This window comes from Centruroides vittatus, unplaced genomic scaffold, assembly GCF_030686945.1.
Source record: "Centruroides vittatus isolate TY-2023 unplaced genomic scaffold, ASM3068694v2 contig_747, whole genome shotgun sequence".
In the NCBI taxonomy this organism is placed as follows: domain Eukaryota; kingdom Metazoa; phylum Arthropoda; class Arachnida; order Scorpiones; family Buthidae; genus Centruroides; species Centruroides vittatus.
In genome coordinates, this window is record NW_027122483.1 from 1,122,002 (window position 1) to 1,138,972 (window position 16,971).

Below are 16,971 nucleotides of genomic sequence, written 5' to 3' on the forward strand. Positions count from 1 at the left end.
TTTTTGCTCTGTTCATATCTGAAATTAATGTGAATTAATTTGCATATTTACATTATTTATTTTTACAGGTTATTTCTTTTTAAAGATGCTGGAGGATAGCAAATTTAAGCAGAAAGATTGTCACATTCCAAATTGCTGATGTAATGTGAAGATAGCATCCTATATTTGTTCGAGATACAGTGTTATTTTTACACGAACGGTAGAGAATGTAAGAATTTTTATCTTAAAATATATACAAGTAATTTAAATTGTAATGACTTAGGCCATTATAACTTAAACTGCTTAAGTTTGATTACTATTCTATGCAAATATAAGGAATGAATAGCATTTATTTGATTAATGTTACTATTAAGAATTCTTCACTTTGAGTAAACAGTCAAGGTGCTTCAGAAGAGAATTTATTAACTATGATAGCTTGTAATTTCTCTTTAGGAGAGAGAAATTATATGTTGTTAAATGTAGTTTATCATTTACAAGGTCATTTCTTGAAAATTATTAATTTTGTATTATCCGGCTGACATGAAAATAAAAGTCTGATTGTGTGGTTGAAAATAGATTATCTCAGCCAAATTTTTAAAAATAAGTGATGAGTTAGCATTCTAGAAAGTGAAATATAAGTGAAAAATATCGAAAGTTTTACTAGTATTTATTATATATATAGATATTATTTTAATAGTAATGTCTTAATCTAATGCTGTGTTTCTGTTTATTTTAAAAACCGACGTAGTCAACGCTTGTAAAATTCCAATTAAAACTTGAAATATTTGTTTCATTCTTATTACATTTTGGGACTGTCCATAAATTACATAACACAGAAATGGATGGGTATGAAGGTAGTTCAGTGGCGTAGTGAACATAACTGGCACCCGGGGCACGACACTTTATTGGCGCCCCCCCTCCAGAAACACATATAGTTTGTCTTGGTGACCATTTGGGTGCCCCTCTGTGAGTGGTGCCCGGTGCATAATACACCCCCTTGCACCCCCCGTCGCTACACCACTGAGGTAGTTGTTACAATGCGTTACAAGGGAATGGGGTATTTACAAAAACATCAAATAATGCTAGGGTCTCTATTCTTGTATAACAGAATGATTTATTTTTATTTTCAAAGTATCTCTTAGTGAACTATACTCTTTATGTCACTGCTTTGTACATTATAATGTAATTAATAAAATAATACAATTGTTTGATATCCTATTCTGTGTATCATTCCTAAGTACATTTAAGGAAGTTGATTGAGGATATGCATTATGTGATGTTAGAGGTAGGTATGTGCACCAGCATTATGGAGTATTATGGGGATGGGATTACTCACATGTTGTTGAAATTCCTGGAGACTCTTTGTGCAACCATTGAACAAGCTGTAATGCACTTTGAACTGTTATTAATGTCAATGGAGCATGCATTGAAGACATTCTGTGATTGAATAAACTTTAATGCTTCTAACTTGTTTTTGTCCTTCTTTAGTCATCACATTTTCACCTGGTAATTGAATTTTGAATTATTTTTTTATTGCAGAAATCTCTCCCTTTTGGTCTATGTAATGTATATACCTAGTTTCATCAGAATCTGATAAGCAAAATGGGCTCTGGAGGGTTCTGAATTAGGTCAGTTTAATGATAATTATCCTTGTAAATGAGTATTTTAACAATATATGATTGATTATCATTATTATTATTTCAGATAAAATTTTTCTTCCATTGTATTCATTACAAACTTGAATGGTTCTAAATAGTCTGTAGCATGAGTAATAATGACATTATTTATTTTATATTAATCATATTTAATTTGATACTAGTGGAATGTGGGTAGCCTCATGATGAAAAACCTCAGAAATTTCTCCCTGTATGTCATACCTGCTGAATCTTAACTGCTAAGCCAAATGACTAAGGTTAAGGTTCAGCTGTCTGCTATAATTTATCATGTTTACTGAGTTTGTTTTAACTTTTTTCACCCTGTGAGCACTGAGAGGACCTTTACGGCAAGCTTGGTCATGTCCACAATAGGGCACCAGGGTGATGGACAGACCCTAATGTATCCAGACAGATTTACCCCTGAAAAATGGAGTGATAGTGGAGTTATAGACAATAGTAGGTGAGTTGTCTCCAGCTGGTGTTGTAAATAACTGATTATGGTTATATCCAAATTAATAAGTTCTGAAAGTAAAGATCTTAATAGCATTATTGGCAATGCGACCGTACGATAAGCTGAAGTTGTCGGTTTGAGTCCTGCTTCAGGCCAATTCTTTTCTTCCAGAACCTTCTAAATTAATTATTGAAATATTAATTTAATAATTGAAATTGAGATTCAGCAGTATGTGATAATTAGCTTTGAGAGATTGTGAAATAAAAAATTTCTCAGTTTCATCTTTCAGCCATTCATGTAAATTAAACAGCTCTCAGGGACTGCTTTAATGCCTTAATTGCCAACTTGGAAAATTTATGCAGAATCTGGAATGGCAGGAAACATAGATTAGTGATGGGATAAGGTATTGATATATTCTAAACAAATATATCACTGTCATATCGTAAAACATCAATATTTAGTCCAAGTTTTGCTAAAATTGATATCAATGAAGCATTGTTACCAAGTGGATTTTAGTTTTTTTCTGTGTTAAAGGGAGAAATTTCGTTAACCTATTGTAAAATAAATAAAATATCTACTTTCTTTTATCAAATAACAACTGAAATTTCCAATCAGAAGCACGTAACAAGCAGTTCAGTGATCCCAATGATCAGCTGCATGAGGTTGGGTTTAGATCAAAAATAAATGAAACAGGAAATGGAGAAAAACTCAAAGGTGAATTACATAAAGCCATTAGTTGTTAGCTCAGTCAAAATATTGAATACTGCCATTTGCTTGCCATTCCTACAACTAGCTTTATATGACTACACTTCTCTGTTCTGGCTGCATGTGCCTGTGCAATTAATGTATTAATAAGACTGTGAATAAGACTGTTTCAGAAAATTGTAAAACAAAATCATTTTGACATTTCGAGAAAGGTAGTGATGATGCAGTTTTAATTTGGAGTTTCCATTCTAAGCTGGTAGCAGAATCTCTAAAAATTCAATCCAATAATGATACTCTCATTATTGAGATCAAACATTACTTGAATCAGGCTGTGATAGATATAAAATCTAGTCCACTTATGTATTGGGATTCACATTTCCATATATTAATATAAGAGTGGATCAATAAATAACAAGCTGGGCTGTTGTTTTTGCCAGTTACTTATTGATTCACTCTTACATATCCTAACTTCAGGAAACTTAGCAGGAAAATACAGGATATTTCTGTATACTTGCTATGGGGGATAAGCCTGGTGAGCACAAGTAATGCATCAGTTAGTGTTGTACTGTACCCCTTTCCAATTTTCAGACTGAAAATTGGAAAGGGGTACAGTGCAACACCAACTTCTTTCTTTGTGAACACCAAGGGGTTCACAAAGAAAACAGCCTGGAGTTGGTTCTTCACCAACAATGGTTTGCCAAACTACACCGAGAACAACATCAGCAAAAGCATTAAAAACAAAATGATCCCTCATGACTTTCCTAATATGCCTGATAGAATTAAAAATTATGAAATCGATAAAACATTAAACAGTACAAGCCTAGAACTCCACCCTGCTGACAGCCACAATTATGAAGTGACTGTTGATCACAATACTGATACTACTAACTACTTCCAATGGAAAGTATATATGGACGGTTCCGAAAAGGCAAGCTCATCTGAAGTTTGTGGAACACTGTAGCATAACTCAGGCAGAGCTCTGGGCCACATACAAAGCCATCACTAAAATAAAAAAGAACATCAACTAGTATAGAGGCAACATACAGTTTTTAATTGATAGTAAAGTAGTCCTTCATACTTTGATAAAATGGGACATCATCACATTTCTAGGTAGACAAGTCATTGCAAATGCACAACACCTTGGAAAATTACATAAGATCCAATTTAGTTGGATTATGAAGAAAATGAGTTAGCTGACCATCTGGCTAAGAATGCCTACACTCTAAACACAAGTCCAACTTATACAAGGTTGCCAAAGTCAGCTCTAAATAAACTCCTTTATGACTGGGCATTGGATCAATGGTAGAATTACTGGAATGACTACTAAAAGCAGATTCTGCTACTGCTTCGTCCCTTCTATAAAGAACAGGAATATGAATAAGCACTATAAGCCTAGATCTGATACCACTCAATGCATGACAGGCCAGGGCAACTTCATGGCCTACCTCTTCTGCTTTGGAAAAAGGAACACCAGCAAATGTCACTGTGATGTGCTAGTGAGGGAGACGCTCTCCACTTCATTTTTCACTGTTCTTGCATGATGAACATTGTTACCCTTTCTACCGTGATTGCATCCAGGAAGGACTGAGCTGGCCACCGAATCTAGAAGACATTTTTATCAAGAGGGATCTTTGGAATAGCTTTGAGACTTTTATTGCTAGCACCAAAGCTCTTCTCCCGGACAGTTATAAGACTAACATAACACCAAGAGACAGCATCATACATGAAAATGATGAAATCAGTGATACAATGATAGAAGATAGTGCCAGTGATTAAACTTGTCTGTCATCCCAGGTTAAGTATTGTATATCAGAGTTCTTAACTGTGTTATCTATATATAACTTTTCTCTGGTGTCACCCATTGGTTTACTTACTTATTGGCTAGCACATGGAAGAATAACTCTGTTTGGACCAACTTGCAGAAATAACTGTTTAGTTGTCTGGTTATGGTTGTCAATTTTGTTTGCACAAGCATATACCATTTGTGAATTGTACTAATTCATTACAATATTTACAAATTTAAATGTAAAGTATTAATAACCCTCGGTTCACAATTGTTGTAAACTGAAGATCTGTTTTGTATTGTATATAGCTAGTGTACTCTTTAATTATAGGTTAACTCAACATGCGGAAATTACTTAACTGTATCAAACCTTTTGTCAACCATTTTCTACGATCATAAATAGTAATCTGTGTTAACTGCTCCTTTATAATGTAATATTGTTGGTACCCTTAGTGGTCGTTGTTGTTGTTGTATATTGTATACCTTCATGTACTGTTATATGTTATACATCTTGGACCAATCATTGTAATGGTCAATATGTAAATATCTACTGATTGTACTATGTAATTGTATTGTAATAGATTGGCTCTAATAGTGCCGATAAGGTGCCCTAAGGTCCTCACTACTCTTCATCTTTCCTATCCCCCTACTTCCCAAACCCTTCACCTCTTTTACTTTTCTTTACTTTTCCTCTCCTCACTTTCTAATGTGGCAAAGTCGGCACTGGCCGATAGCTCCTCTACCTTTAAACTAATATATAGTTTTATAGAATATTATTTAATTATTCTCATCATTTATACAGCTTGCTTCTAAATGAATTTTAAATAGATTCAGAATTATTAATTCACTGAAATTCATTTCATTCTTCTAGGTTTATGACAATTGAGAATTCATTATAAATATGAGACAAGAAATTATTATAAAGAAGGATATTTATGGATAATTTTATCAAGTAAGTTTAACATATCAAAGAGCTGTTTAAATTTCGGTAGACTGATTAATATGATTTTTTTGGTATAACAGAATAAAGGCTACTTCAGTACCAAATTAAGGATCTTTAAAATGAAATCTAAACTTCATGATAATGGGATGTATAAAGATAAAAATACAATAGGCAGAACTGTAAATAAATAAATATAGTATGGTCATGCTTTACTTGGAAGCTGGCTGTTTGTCATCATGTATACTGCGTAAAATAAAAATCTATGCAAATTTGTAAAACATGCCAAGTAATCTCATGATTGTGTAGACACGTATGCAACTATTTACAGTTAACGTAAAAATATTAAAATGGTTTACTTATTTTTTTTCCTATGTATGACATCCTTTTAATCCAAAAATTTTTCTTTGTAGACAATCTCACAGCTTTCCTGTCAGAAAACTATGGCTTTATTTAAAAAATTGAACTACAAATGCATTTTCGATTAGTTTAAGTTTTCAACCGCTCTTCAGTGCTGTTCAAAAAAATTTATATACAAATTATAATTAAGGACACAACATTATTTAAATATCACGTGAAAAGATTTCTACAATACAAACAATTACATATTATATAAGGGCACATATTTTTATCTTTATCTTCCATAGGTATATATAACAATCCACTATATTATAAAAATATAAATTATTATTGTTTAAAGCATCTGTATATATAATCAAGACGAGTTGATAATAATAATAATCATCACAGAGCCCAAACGTCAGGAGTCGAAAGTTGAAATTTGGTACACAGTTAGGGTACGTCACGAGAACTCACACTAAGAAGGGATTTTTTGAAATTCATCCCCACGGGGGAGAGGAACAGGATTAAGGCGTAACACTTCCATCAACAATGGAATCGTTAAGTAACAATGGAAGTGTCACGTAACAGTGGAATTGTTAAGAGAAAGCAACGTGCAAGACGCAGATGCAGTTTTTTTTTCGTTTTTGTGGCAAATCGAACATATTTTTAGACCCATTTAAAAATTCCCTAATTAGTCTGGAAACAGGGAGGACCCAATTCTTGCATTCTGTGAAAACGGGTAAGTTTGACTATAACGTAATAATCTTAATCTTCGCTATTGTTACTTTTGCCGGAGCAACGCCGGGCCTACCTGCTAGTTTCTTAATAACTTTATATATTTTAAGAGTATAAAACACACTCATTTAAGATATTCTTTACATATATCCAGTAATTATGTTTTAATTTCATTTTTTACATTTAAAGTGGGTGGGTATTAGTTTATCCAAACAGAGTACTGTATAAGTGTTTAATATAAACAATCTCATACAACAATCTTAGACTGCATTTTTTATTACAAGATTCAATGCGTGGAGGTGCCTTCTACTAATTTATACCATTGAGAATCAATTAAAATACCTTCTAAAATATTAACTAAATTTTCTTTTGAGTGTTTTTTTATTTATATATGCTCTAAATTTTGAATGCTAATTGTGAAAAGTTGATTGGTCAAATAAATTGAAGCTTGATAAAGCGTTGAGATATTTTCGACTCCTAACTGATCAAACAGTCACCAAAAGAGGACAAACTGAAAGCTTATATTTACTTTTAGCAGTTTGTAAGCTAATGTGAATCTAACTTTAAGCAAATCATCATAATTTGAAGTTGAATTTTCTACAGATTCAATGTATAAACTTAAGTCGTGTTCCTGAGAATGAATTCTGATCTGTATAATACCATTTCAAAAAGGCCAGCAAAAATCAAAATATAGTATCAAATATGGAATTTCATTACAGTCGTACTAACATATACCATTCATGAAAGCAGGGAATTTGAAAGAGATCAGTCATAAATTGAAATTTGTTGTACATGAATTATATTATATGTAATTTAAACACAAACAAAAACACCTATACCAGGTGTACTGGTTAATAATGCAGATTTTGTTCAATAGATGGCATTACACATATGTTGATATATATCTAATTTGATATGTATGCCATTTTGTTGAATTGACAACTTTAAAACTTTGTATGTCAAATTTTCTGAAGGTGTTAACATCATAGATGCTATTTTTATGCTTAACTATGTCAAATTTCATCCCGAGAAAAGAGCATTTGTGGAAATTTTTAATTCATTACTTTATTTTGAAGAAAAGTGCTGCTAAAAGTTATCGTACACTTTGGGAAGCTTATGGTAAGCATGCCCAATCTCAAGAACATTGGTTTAAACGTTTTAAACATAATTATTTCAATGTGAAGGACAAAGAATGTCCAGGTCAACTGAAAAAGTTTGAAGACCAACAGTTACAAGCATTATTGGATGAAGATATGTGTCAAGTTCAAAAACGACTTGCAGAAAGATTAAACGTTGCTCAGCAATTTCCGATTGCTTACAAACGATGAAACAGATTTAAAAGAAGAAAAATGGGTGCCACGTCGACTGAACGAAAGACAAATGGAAGACCTAAAAGTCGTCAGTAAAATGTTGCTTCAATGGCACAAAAGAAAGTCTTTTTTGCATTGAATTGTGACTGGACGAGAAGTAGATTTATTTTGAGAATCCCAAATGCACAAAATCGTGGGTTGATCCAGGTCAACCATCATCGTCAACTGCAAGGCCAAATTGCCTCAAAAAGAAGACAATGCTTTGCATTTGGTGGGATCGGAAAGGTGTGGTGTATTATGAGCTTCTAAAACCAGGTAAAACCATTAATACCGATTGCTACCGACAAAAAATAATTAATTTGAACCGTGCTTTGATCATAAAATGACCAGAATGGGCCAGAAAATACGGAAAAGTAATTTTGCTTCACGATAATGCACCATCACACACTTCAAAACCAGTTAAAGACACATTAAAAGATCTTGCCTGGTAATATTAACCCACCTGCTGTACTCACATTGCTCCTTCTGATATCCACTTGTTCCAATTGATGGCACATGCACTTTCTGAGCAGCAGTTCAAAACATACGAGAAGTGGAAAAATGTCTCTCTGAATGGTTTGCCTCAAAACAAAACAGTTCTATTGGGACGGTATCCACAAATTATTTGAAAGATGGCAGAAATGTGTAGCTAGCAATGGACATTACTTTGAATAAAGCATTTTTGATGTTTCTTTTGAAATTATCATGTTTTCTTTGATTAAAAAAATTCACATTATTATGAGGTATTCTGATACCAGTACACCTGGTATCAGAATACCTCAGATTACCACATTTTTACCTAATGTATTCATCTGTTTATAACAGACATATTTAGGTATACATAATGCAGAACAAATCAGACAAATTAAAATCAAACAAACTTTTACAAGCAAATTACTGGTATATTCACAGCTATTGTCTGTGGATAAAATAATACATCATCTGACAATTCTGTGTCGACTATGACCAGAGTACTGTTTAAGCTTATCACTACTTAACTTCTGATATGATGAGAACTGATGCATTATATTAATTTAGTAATATCATTACAGTTATTTAATTTTTATTTTCAGATATGTAAATATATTCATACAGTTTATATTCGCGCCCACCAGTGGCCGAGCGGTTCTGTCGTTAAACACTGGGAGTTCGGTCACGGGTTTGCGCCGCACTTGGATGGGCTGGCCACGTGGAGTTTTCTGGGTTTTCTCCACGTTTGTAACACCTGAATAGGGGCCAGTTTCCCTTACAAGACCTCTCGGAAGGCATTTCCCCTCATGTAACATCGCGCACCAGAGAAGGCAATGGGGAACCACTCTGGTTGTAACTTCCCCAGGATATACCTTGGTGCCTTAACTAACCACTTATTAACCTGTGCCAGGTACTCACTGATGTCAGGATTTCTGATATGGCACACAGAGAGAGAGAGAGAGAGTTTATATTCACAGACTTATTTTTTCAAGATTTTTAAAGAAATAGCATTTATAATGGTTGTTTTTTTATTCATACAAATCATTACTATTACAAAGTAACCAACAACAATTACAATTGTAGTTACAATTGAAACATACATATATTAATTATAATTAAAAACAAAAAACCTTGATAATTCCAGCAAAAAATATTTAATAAAAACGTTTTCGACTGTTTTAAACAGCCTTCATCAGTTAAAACGAACTTAAAAACAAAAGAATGCAGAAAAAGAACTCAAGCAAATATTTAAAATTCAAATTAATTCTAAAGTAAAAATGCCGTTCTGAATAAGAAATTAACAAATTGCGCATGCGCAATATATCGCAGTGAGAATAAAAATAAAAAATAAAACAAATAACAAAATATTGCCGCAAAAACTTGTCTATTACAAGAAAAAACGTTATGTACTGCGGTAAAACGATCTCCAAGCCGTGGACAAAGCATCAGCGTCTCTATGGTTAATACAACCGGTGTTAACGTGGGCTTTGTAGATTTCTAGTTTTTCTAAATATTTCAGCATTTGTTTGTTGGTCGTGGCCTTAATGATAGACGCTTTATCCCAATAAATGTCAACATCTTGATGTTTAGCGAAAGCTGCTAGCACAGTAGTATCCAAGCTTTTATTAATGGAGTATCTATGCTCCTTAAGCCTCTGTTTTAAATGCCTCATGGTTGCGCCAACGTATACCAGATCCGAATTAAACCGACGATCCTTTAAAGGTATAGAATATACCCCTGTTTTATAACTGTGGTTTTCTTTTTTCTTGTCATTTCTTAATAATCGATATATTGTAGGATTACGTCGATACAACAATCTTAAGTTGTTATTTTTGGCCACTTTCTTAATCATCGTGTGTAAGAAAGGAAAATAATTGAGAATCACTTTTCTCCCTTGATTCATAGGAGGAAGCTGCCGATTTTTTGTCCTCTGAAACCTGTCGATAAGTCCATCAATCTCCTTACTCCGATACCCATGTTGTAATGCTGTAGCACGAATGTAACTTAGTTCCTTATAGGTGTCAATAACACTGGTGCAATGCGTGTAAGCACGCTTGATCCAGGCATGGAACGCTGCGTATTTAAAATTCATCGGATCGACAGAATTTTTTGGTATAATAATGGGCTGATAGGTGGGTTTTCTATAAATGTCAGTCCATATTTGACCCTCCTTGCATGTGATTGAAAGATCAAGGAAATTTACGTTAAAAGCACTCTCTTGGTCTAGCGCTAAGGTCAAACCATATGGGTTTTTGTTGATTTCGTGCAGGAAATGCGGAGCGCTACAATCATTTTTCCAAAGGATGAAAACATCATCTACATATCTTGTATATAAAACAATCTGATGTTGAAAGATGGGTATGACCTTGCTTTCCAAACGCCGTAATACAAGTTCACATAAAATAGAGGACATAGGGCTCCCCATAGGCACCCCTCTTTCTTGCAAATATGTATCATCTTCAAATTCGAAAAACGACGTGTAACATATTAAATCTGCAAGTTCCAAAATGCTGGTATGGTATTTCGCTGCATTATCTATATTAGCAAAAAGAAAGTCCCTCAGTTCACAAAAACACGGTGGTAGTCTTATAGATGGAAACAAGGACTTAAAATCCATCACTGTCATATATTCGTTATTCTTGAGTGTAATGCTGTTGAGCTTTTCAACTAGTTGTACTGCGTTTTGTATAGCAAAGGGGTATTCTTGAATCTTCGGCTGGATAAACTTGACAAGCTGCTTCTCAAGGGCAAATGTAGGGGACCCGCATTTCTCTATTACCGGGCGTATTTGGCAATTAGGCTTGTGCGTCTTACCAAAAGCGAAAATTCTAGGCGTTTTTGGAGCCTGTAACACTGAGTTATGCAACCGCAAAATACGAGCCAATGGGGTTAACGAGAATTTCTTGACTCTTTGTTGCAGCGATTCCATGTATTTGTCGGGAGCATGTTGACATTCGGTGGTTCTGATGTAATCAAGTAATTTATGGTTGTAGGAATCACGCTTAATAAGGACCACACCTTTAGACTTATCCGCTTTAATAAGTACTACATCATTCATTTGTAGCCATTGCCTTGACCTTTCAATGCAGTTGTGGAATCGTCTTGCTTCCAAGTTAGAATTTCTTTCATTTGCGGATCTAAACCTTGTTTTCCATCTGATGTAATCTTGTCTGGTAGGATTCATGTCCTTAATAATTAATTCAATATTTGGAATAACTTTCTCTGGTCTCGGTACAGTAGCAGGAGCAAACAGTGGGCCATACTTCAGAGCTTCAAAAAGACACTTCGGAGGAGTAATATTATCCCAAGGCGTTATAAATGTGTTTTTTATCAAGCGAGGTTTGATGTTCTGCCCACGTAATAACCATTTAAGTTTTTTGACATAGCCACATTTTAAGTTTCTTTCGACGGAATACGTTAAGTTGACCACCCTGCTGTTGACATCCTTTAGAAGCAACGGGTCTTGCTCGTAAATGCGATCCTCCAACTGAATAAGCTCACGCAATAAGGCATAATACCGTCTTCTAGAAGACCTGATGGCAGCTTCCTCCTATGAATCAAGGGAGAAAAGTGATTCTCAATTATTTTCCTTTCTTACACACGATGATTAAGAAAGTGGCCAAAAATAACAACTTAAGATTGTTGTATCGACGTAATCCTACAATATATCGATTATTAAGAAATGACAAGAAAAAAGAAAACCACAGTTATAAAACAGGGGTATATTCTATACCTTTAAAGGATCGTCGGTTTAATTCGGATCTGGTATACGTTGGCGCAACCATGAGGCATTTAAAACAGAGGCTTAAGGAGCATAGATACTCCATTAATAAAAGCTTGGATACTACTGTGCTAGCAGCTTTCGCTAAACATCAAGATGTTGACATTTATTGGGATAAAGCGTCTATCATTAAGGCCACGACCAACAAACAAATGCTGAAATATTTAGAAAAACTAGAAATCTACAAAGCCCACGTTAACACCGGTTGTATTAACCATAGAGACGCTGATGCTTTGTCCACGGCTTGGAGATCGTTTTACCGCAGTACATAACGTTTTTTCTTGTAATAGACAAATTTTTGCGGCAATATTTTGTTATTTGTTTTATTTTTTATTTTTATTCTCACTGCGATATATTGCGCATGCGCAATTTGTTAATTTCTTATTCAGAACGGCATTTTTACTTCAGAATTAATTTGAATTTTAAATATTTGCTTGAGTTCTTTTTCTGCATTCTTTTGTTTTTAAGTTCGTTTTAACTGATGAAGGCTGTTTAAAACAGTCGAAAACGTTTTTATTAAATATTTTTTGCTGGAATTATCAAGGTTTTTTGTTTTTAATAGTTATTTTCCAGTAGCTATTTTTGTTTATTGCATTAATTATAATAGTATTATTTAAATATTTAAAATTGTTTTCATAAAGGGAAAGACCTATTATAAGGGTGATATAAAACAATTCAGTAGACAGATATTTATTAGCGGTAGGAAAATTTGCAAAAGTTATAAAAGTACATAATAAAAGATAAGTCTAAGAAACTATCTAGTGGCATTACAGTTATCAGTAATGCCAAGAGACAGTTTTTGCATTTTATTGCAGAATTTGAAGGTTCCAATTCTGCAATAAAATAGGGAAACATCTTCCTCTGGTCATTTCACCAAACTCTTAATATAATACAATTAAGTAAAAGTCTTATAATACTGCCGGCTAAGTTTTTAATTTTAATCTACTAGCTGCTTTATGTTCCTTTGAATCATTTTTCTAAATTTCTAAAGGTTTCTTGGCCCACCAGTGGCCAAGCAGTCTTCGTTCCCCGAACACTGGGAGTTCGGTCATGGGTTTGCGCCTCGCTCGGACGTGGAGTTTTTCAGGTTTTCTCCACATCTGTAACGCCTAAATGGGGCCAGTTTCACTTAAAAGACCTCCCGGAAGGCATCATCGATGTTGCGTTGCCATAACTTAACAAACAAACAAGAGGTTTCTTCTGCGTAATTTTTGATTATATCACATGTGCAACTTAACTGACAGTTTGAAAATAAATCATATACAGTAGAATATTTGTAATTTGACATAAATTGGATCGGTGGACGTCGGATTATAGCAGATTACTTGATTTTGTTCGTATATACCGTACATATTATTTTACCATTTATTTCCATTTAGTAAAGACAAAAACAAATTTGCAAACTAATGAGATGGATGTGCTTGTTTATTTTTTATATAAAGGATTAAATCTTAGCTGAATATTTGATACTGCGGGATGCAGGGTGTCTACAATATTTTTTATAGTCAACAGACATTTTGATTTTATAATTGTCAATGTCAAAAACAGTACAAAATACGTAGTTCAAAATTTTATTGTTATCGACATTCAGTTTAATGGCCCCCTTTGGGGTTACTAAACTGATTGTTGGGGCAAATTATCGCAATCTGAAGTTTAGAAAATACTTTTTAATCACGTTATTGTTAGTATTAATGTTTTTATATTATAACAAATTAAGCAAGTTAGAAAAGAAGACTTCTAACTAAAAATATTTTAAAATATAATTATTACTTTAATATATTTCTAATAGTTGCAGTTTATTTAACAGTTAATTAAATGAGAGGATAAAAATACCCACATAAGAAGAATCACCCAAGTTACTGATAAGTAGAGGTTATTTTTTTATATACGAGTAATTTCCACATGAATAGGCTACAACAGAAGACATGCTTCATAAAAAGAAACATTATGGCCTTGATTTCTAGAAAAAAACTTCAGTAAAAACAATTTTTCTTTTTGACTATACTATCAATTGAAAATTACTCATCTAGAAACATTCTTTATTATTTCAAATGCATAATATGAAGATGATTTAAACCTTTTCGAACATTTTTTAACTTCAAATAATTCTTTTAATAATCTGTATGAAAACAGCATGTACAGTCTCATTATTTTTCTTAGAATTAAAAAAATATATATAAAGATGAGAGCGGAAAGAGTGCCGTTTATTGTTGTGCGTATAAAATATGGACTACATTTCACATTCATTTTTATAGGTTTGCCTGTATTTCTACATCATTTAGCATTGTAGAATTGAACAAGCCATTATAATGGAGTAAGTAGTAAGTAATGCATCTTTAATAATGGGTAAGGTTGGAGAAACTAATGTTTTTCACCCGATTAATGGGTCGTCATCAGGCGTAGATACAAGTGAAATTTTCCGCTTTTATCTGTTTGAGAATGGGCCATAAGTGGAAGAGCTTTTGACTAAAAGTATTTAGAAATATCATTACTGTTTTAATATTTTCTAATAGATGAATGATTTAATATCTAACAGTTATTTAACAATTAATTAAATGAGAATCGGCTAGTCAAAAATTCATTTTAGGTTACTTAATATGCTACAATTTCATTTCATGTTGTTAGCCCAGTTGAAACTTTTCCATTATTGGAAACAATTTTGAACTCCATGAGGTTATTGTTCATTATGTAACAATCAGAACTACAGGAAAAATGTGTACAAAATAAGAAGAAAAAACTATACTACTATATTTTTTGAAAAATAAAAGCAAAACTAAATAATAAACAATTCTACTGCTTTCTATATGCTTAAAACTTTGTATTTATGTACTGTACTGTACAGTACATAAATACAAAGTTTTAAGCATATAGAAATTGTTTTGCAATTTCTATATGCTTTGTTTTGTACAGTACTTGCATATAATTCACTCCCATTTCTCAGAAGAGGCAGAAGGCAAGAGGGATTAACATATACAGTTGTCCATTTGTCAGATTCCTCAAGACATTCCTGTTTTTTCTCGGCCATCTTCATCTCTCCTACACACTTTCTCACATCTCTGATCTGGATAATCTTTTATTCTTTCAAATGCTCATCCATTTACACTGGACTAAGATTTTCTTGGTTGCCCCATTTTACTTTCCTTCCATTCTTTCTAAGTATACTCTCCAGTAATTCCTTCTCATTCATTCTCTCAACCAGCACCGTAACTAGCCTTTTATGTGCCCAGTGCAAGCATCTGTAACTATGCCCCAAAACTTGGTCCAGGTCATTTCTGTGCCCCCTCCCAGGGTCTACGCCAGGTTGAGAGCACCGCCCTAGTTACGGCACTGCTCTCAACATAGCAATTTTGATTTTAAACCTAACTATAATGAATTATTTATCATTATCTAACATACAGGATGTTTAAAAGTATATATTTCTTTGTATATGGTATCAACATCTTAAAGTTTCTTTAAGATGTTTAGAATCACCTTGTATTTTATACTATAGAATCATGTGTTATCATCATAAATTTTGCTGGTGTGAAATCATCATCATCATCATCATTTTAAACAAGGCTTTAAAGATGATGATGACATATTAGATTGTTAAACTGAAAATTAATAGGTCAAAGGCCAAGCAACTAGTAGAAGGTAAACAACTGTGAAAGTGTTGGATCCTTTTATTTAATTAATGTTGTAACATAGCAAATACAATCATTATTAAGCTGCCATTTTGATAAATTAATAGCGTGAAAATATTTTATCTTCCAGTCAAAAATGGTGCTCAGGAAGGGGAAATGAAACAATTTTATTGTTCGATGCACAGTTCCAATAAACCGAAAATGGATTACGCACTTCAACCGTATAATGTTCAACATTTTTTTAAATGTCAATGTTAGACTACTGTCGCATAGTTTTTACTACAGCGTAACGGTGTACATGACGAAGATCTATTTAAATCTGTATCGATGACCCCGTCTCCATTCTTTCGTTACTCGGAATTTACTTGGTGAATTATTATTATATACGGCTAGAAATAATCTTTTTAAACTGCTCGACAATGGGACTTCATCGATGTGTTAACCCATTGTTCTACTTATTAAAGTCAAGGCAAATAATCCATTAAGCATCGTTGTCTTAATGGGATCTGCTTTGAGCTTCAGATTTATTTGAATCTCTTAAATAAATCTTAATAATCTGAAGTCCTAATGAAGATACTAAAGACTTGTTGTGATGAAGCAACGCTATTTAACTTGCATCCCTCCCATCCGAAAATCCACAAGATCAATCTGAGTTTCTCCAACTGCATCAGCGACAGAATTCAGTGGTGGTAGTTGCAGCATCCACATTTGAAGTCCTGAGATCTCAGCACACGTTGAAATCTAATAGTCACAGCCTACATTCGGTCTTAGAACCCAAAATGGTGATCATCCGAAACTAATCAGTTGCTAGGGGTATTGCGATCCAATTTTGGAGGTTTTTCCCGAGTAAAACTGGGTACCTCAGGTAATAAAAACATTTGTAAGGCAATTTGTCTTCTTTTTGCCATTTTCTGTAAAGACTTTTGGATCCACTATTGGCCTTTTTCACCGAATTCACTTGCCATACAATTCCTTATTGCTCTTTCATGCAGTCAATAGATCCTGAAGAGGAAGCTGGACTTTTCACATTTAACACCAATTTATGCAAATTTATTACTGGATGCGGTTGAAGAAATTTATAAATTTTTTATATATAATGTATGAAAGAGTGTTTGTTTGAAGTTTTTTTTTTCTTTCTATATTTTATGCTTCATGGA

At 33.4% G+C, this 16,971-nt stretch overlaps 1 protein-coding gene and 1 long non-coding RNA gene across 2 annotated transcripts; one reads left to right on the forward strand and one right to left on the reverse strand.

Annotated features, from left to right (window-relative positions):
- The first annotated feature begins 70 nt into the window (after positions 1 to 70).
- LOC136981151 (uncharacterized) lies at positions 71 to 5,880 on the forward strand. Its single transcript, XR_010881656.1, has 4 exons — positions 71 to 208; positions 1,519 to 1,607; positions 5,445 to 5,525; positions 5,597 to 5,880. It is a non-coding gene; the product is annotated as an uncharacterized lncRNA (long non-coding RNA).
- Positions 5,881 to 9,812: 3,932 nt separating this feature from the next.
- On the reverse strand, positions 9,813 to 11,594 carry LOC136981200 (uncharacterized). Its single transcript, XM_067277481.1, has one exon. It carries the CDS (start codon positions 11,592 to 11,594, stop codon positions 9,813 to 9,815), a length of 1,782 nt encoding a protein of 593 aa, XP_067133582.1.
- Positions 11,595 to 16,971: the final 5,377 nt, after the last annotated feature.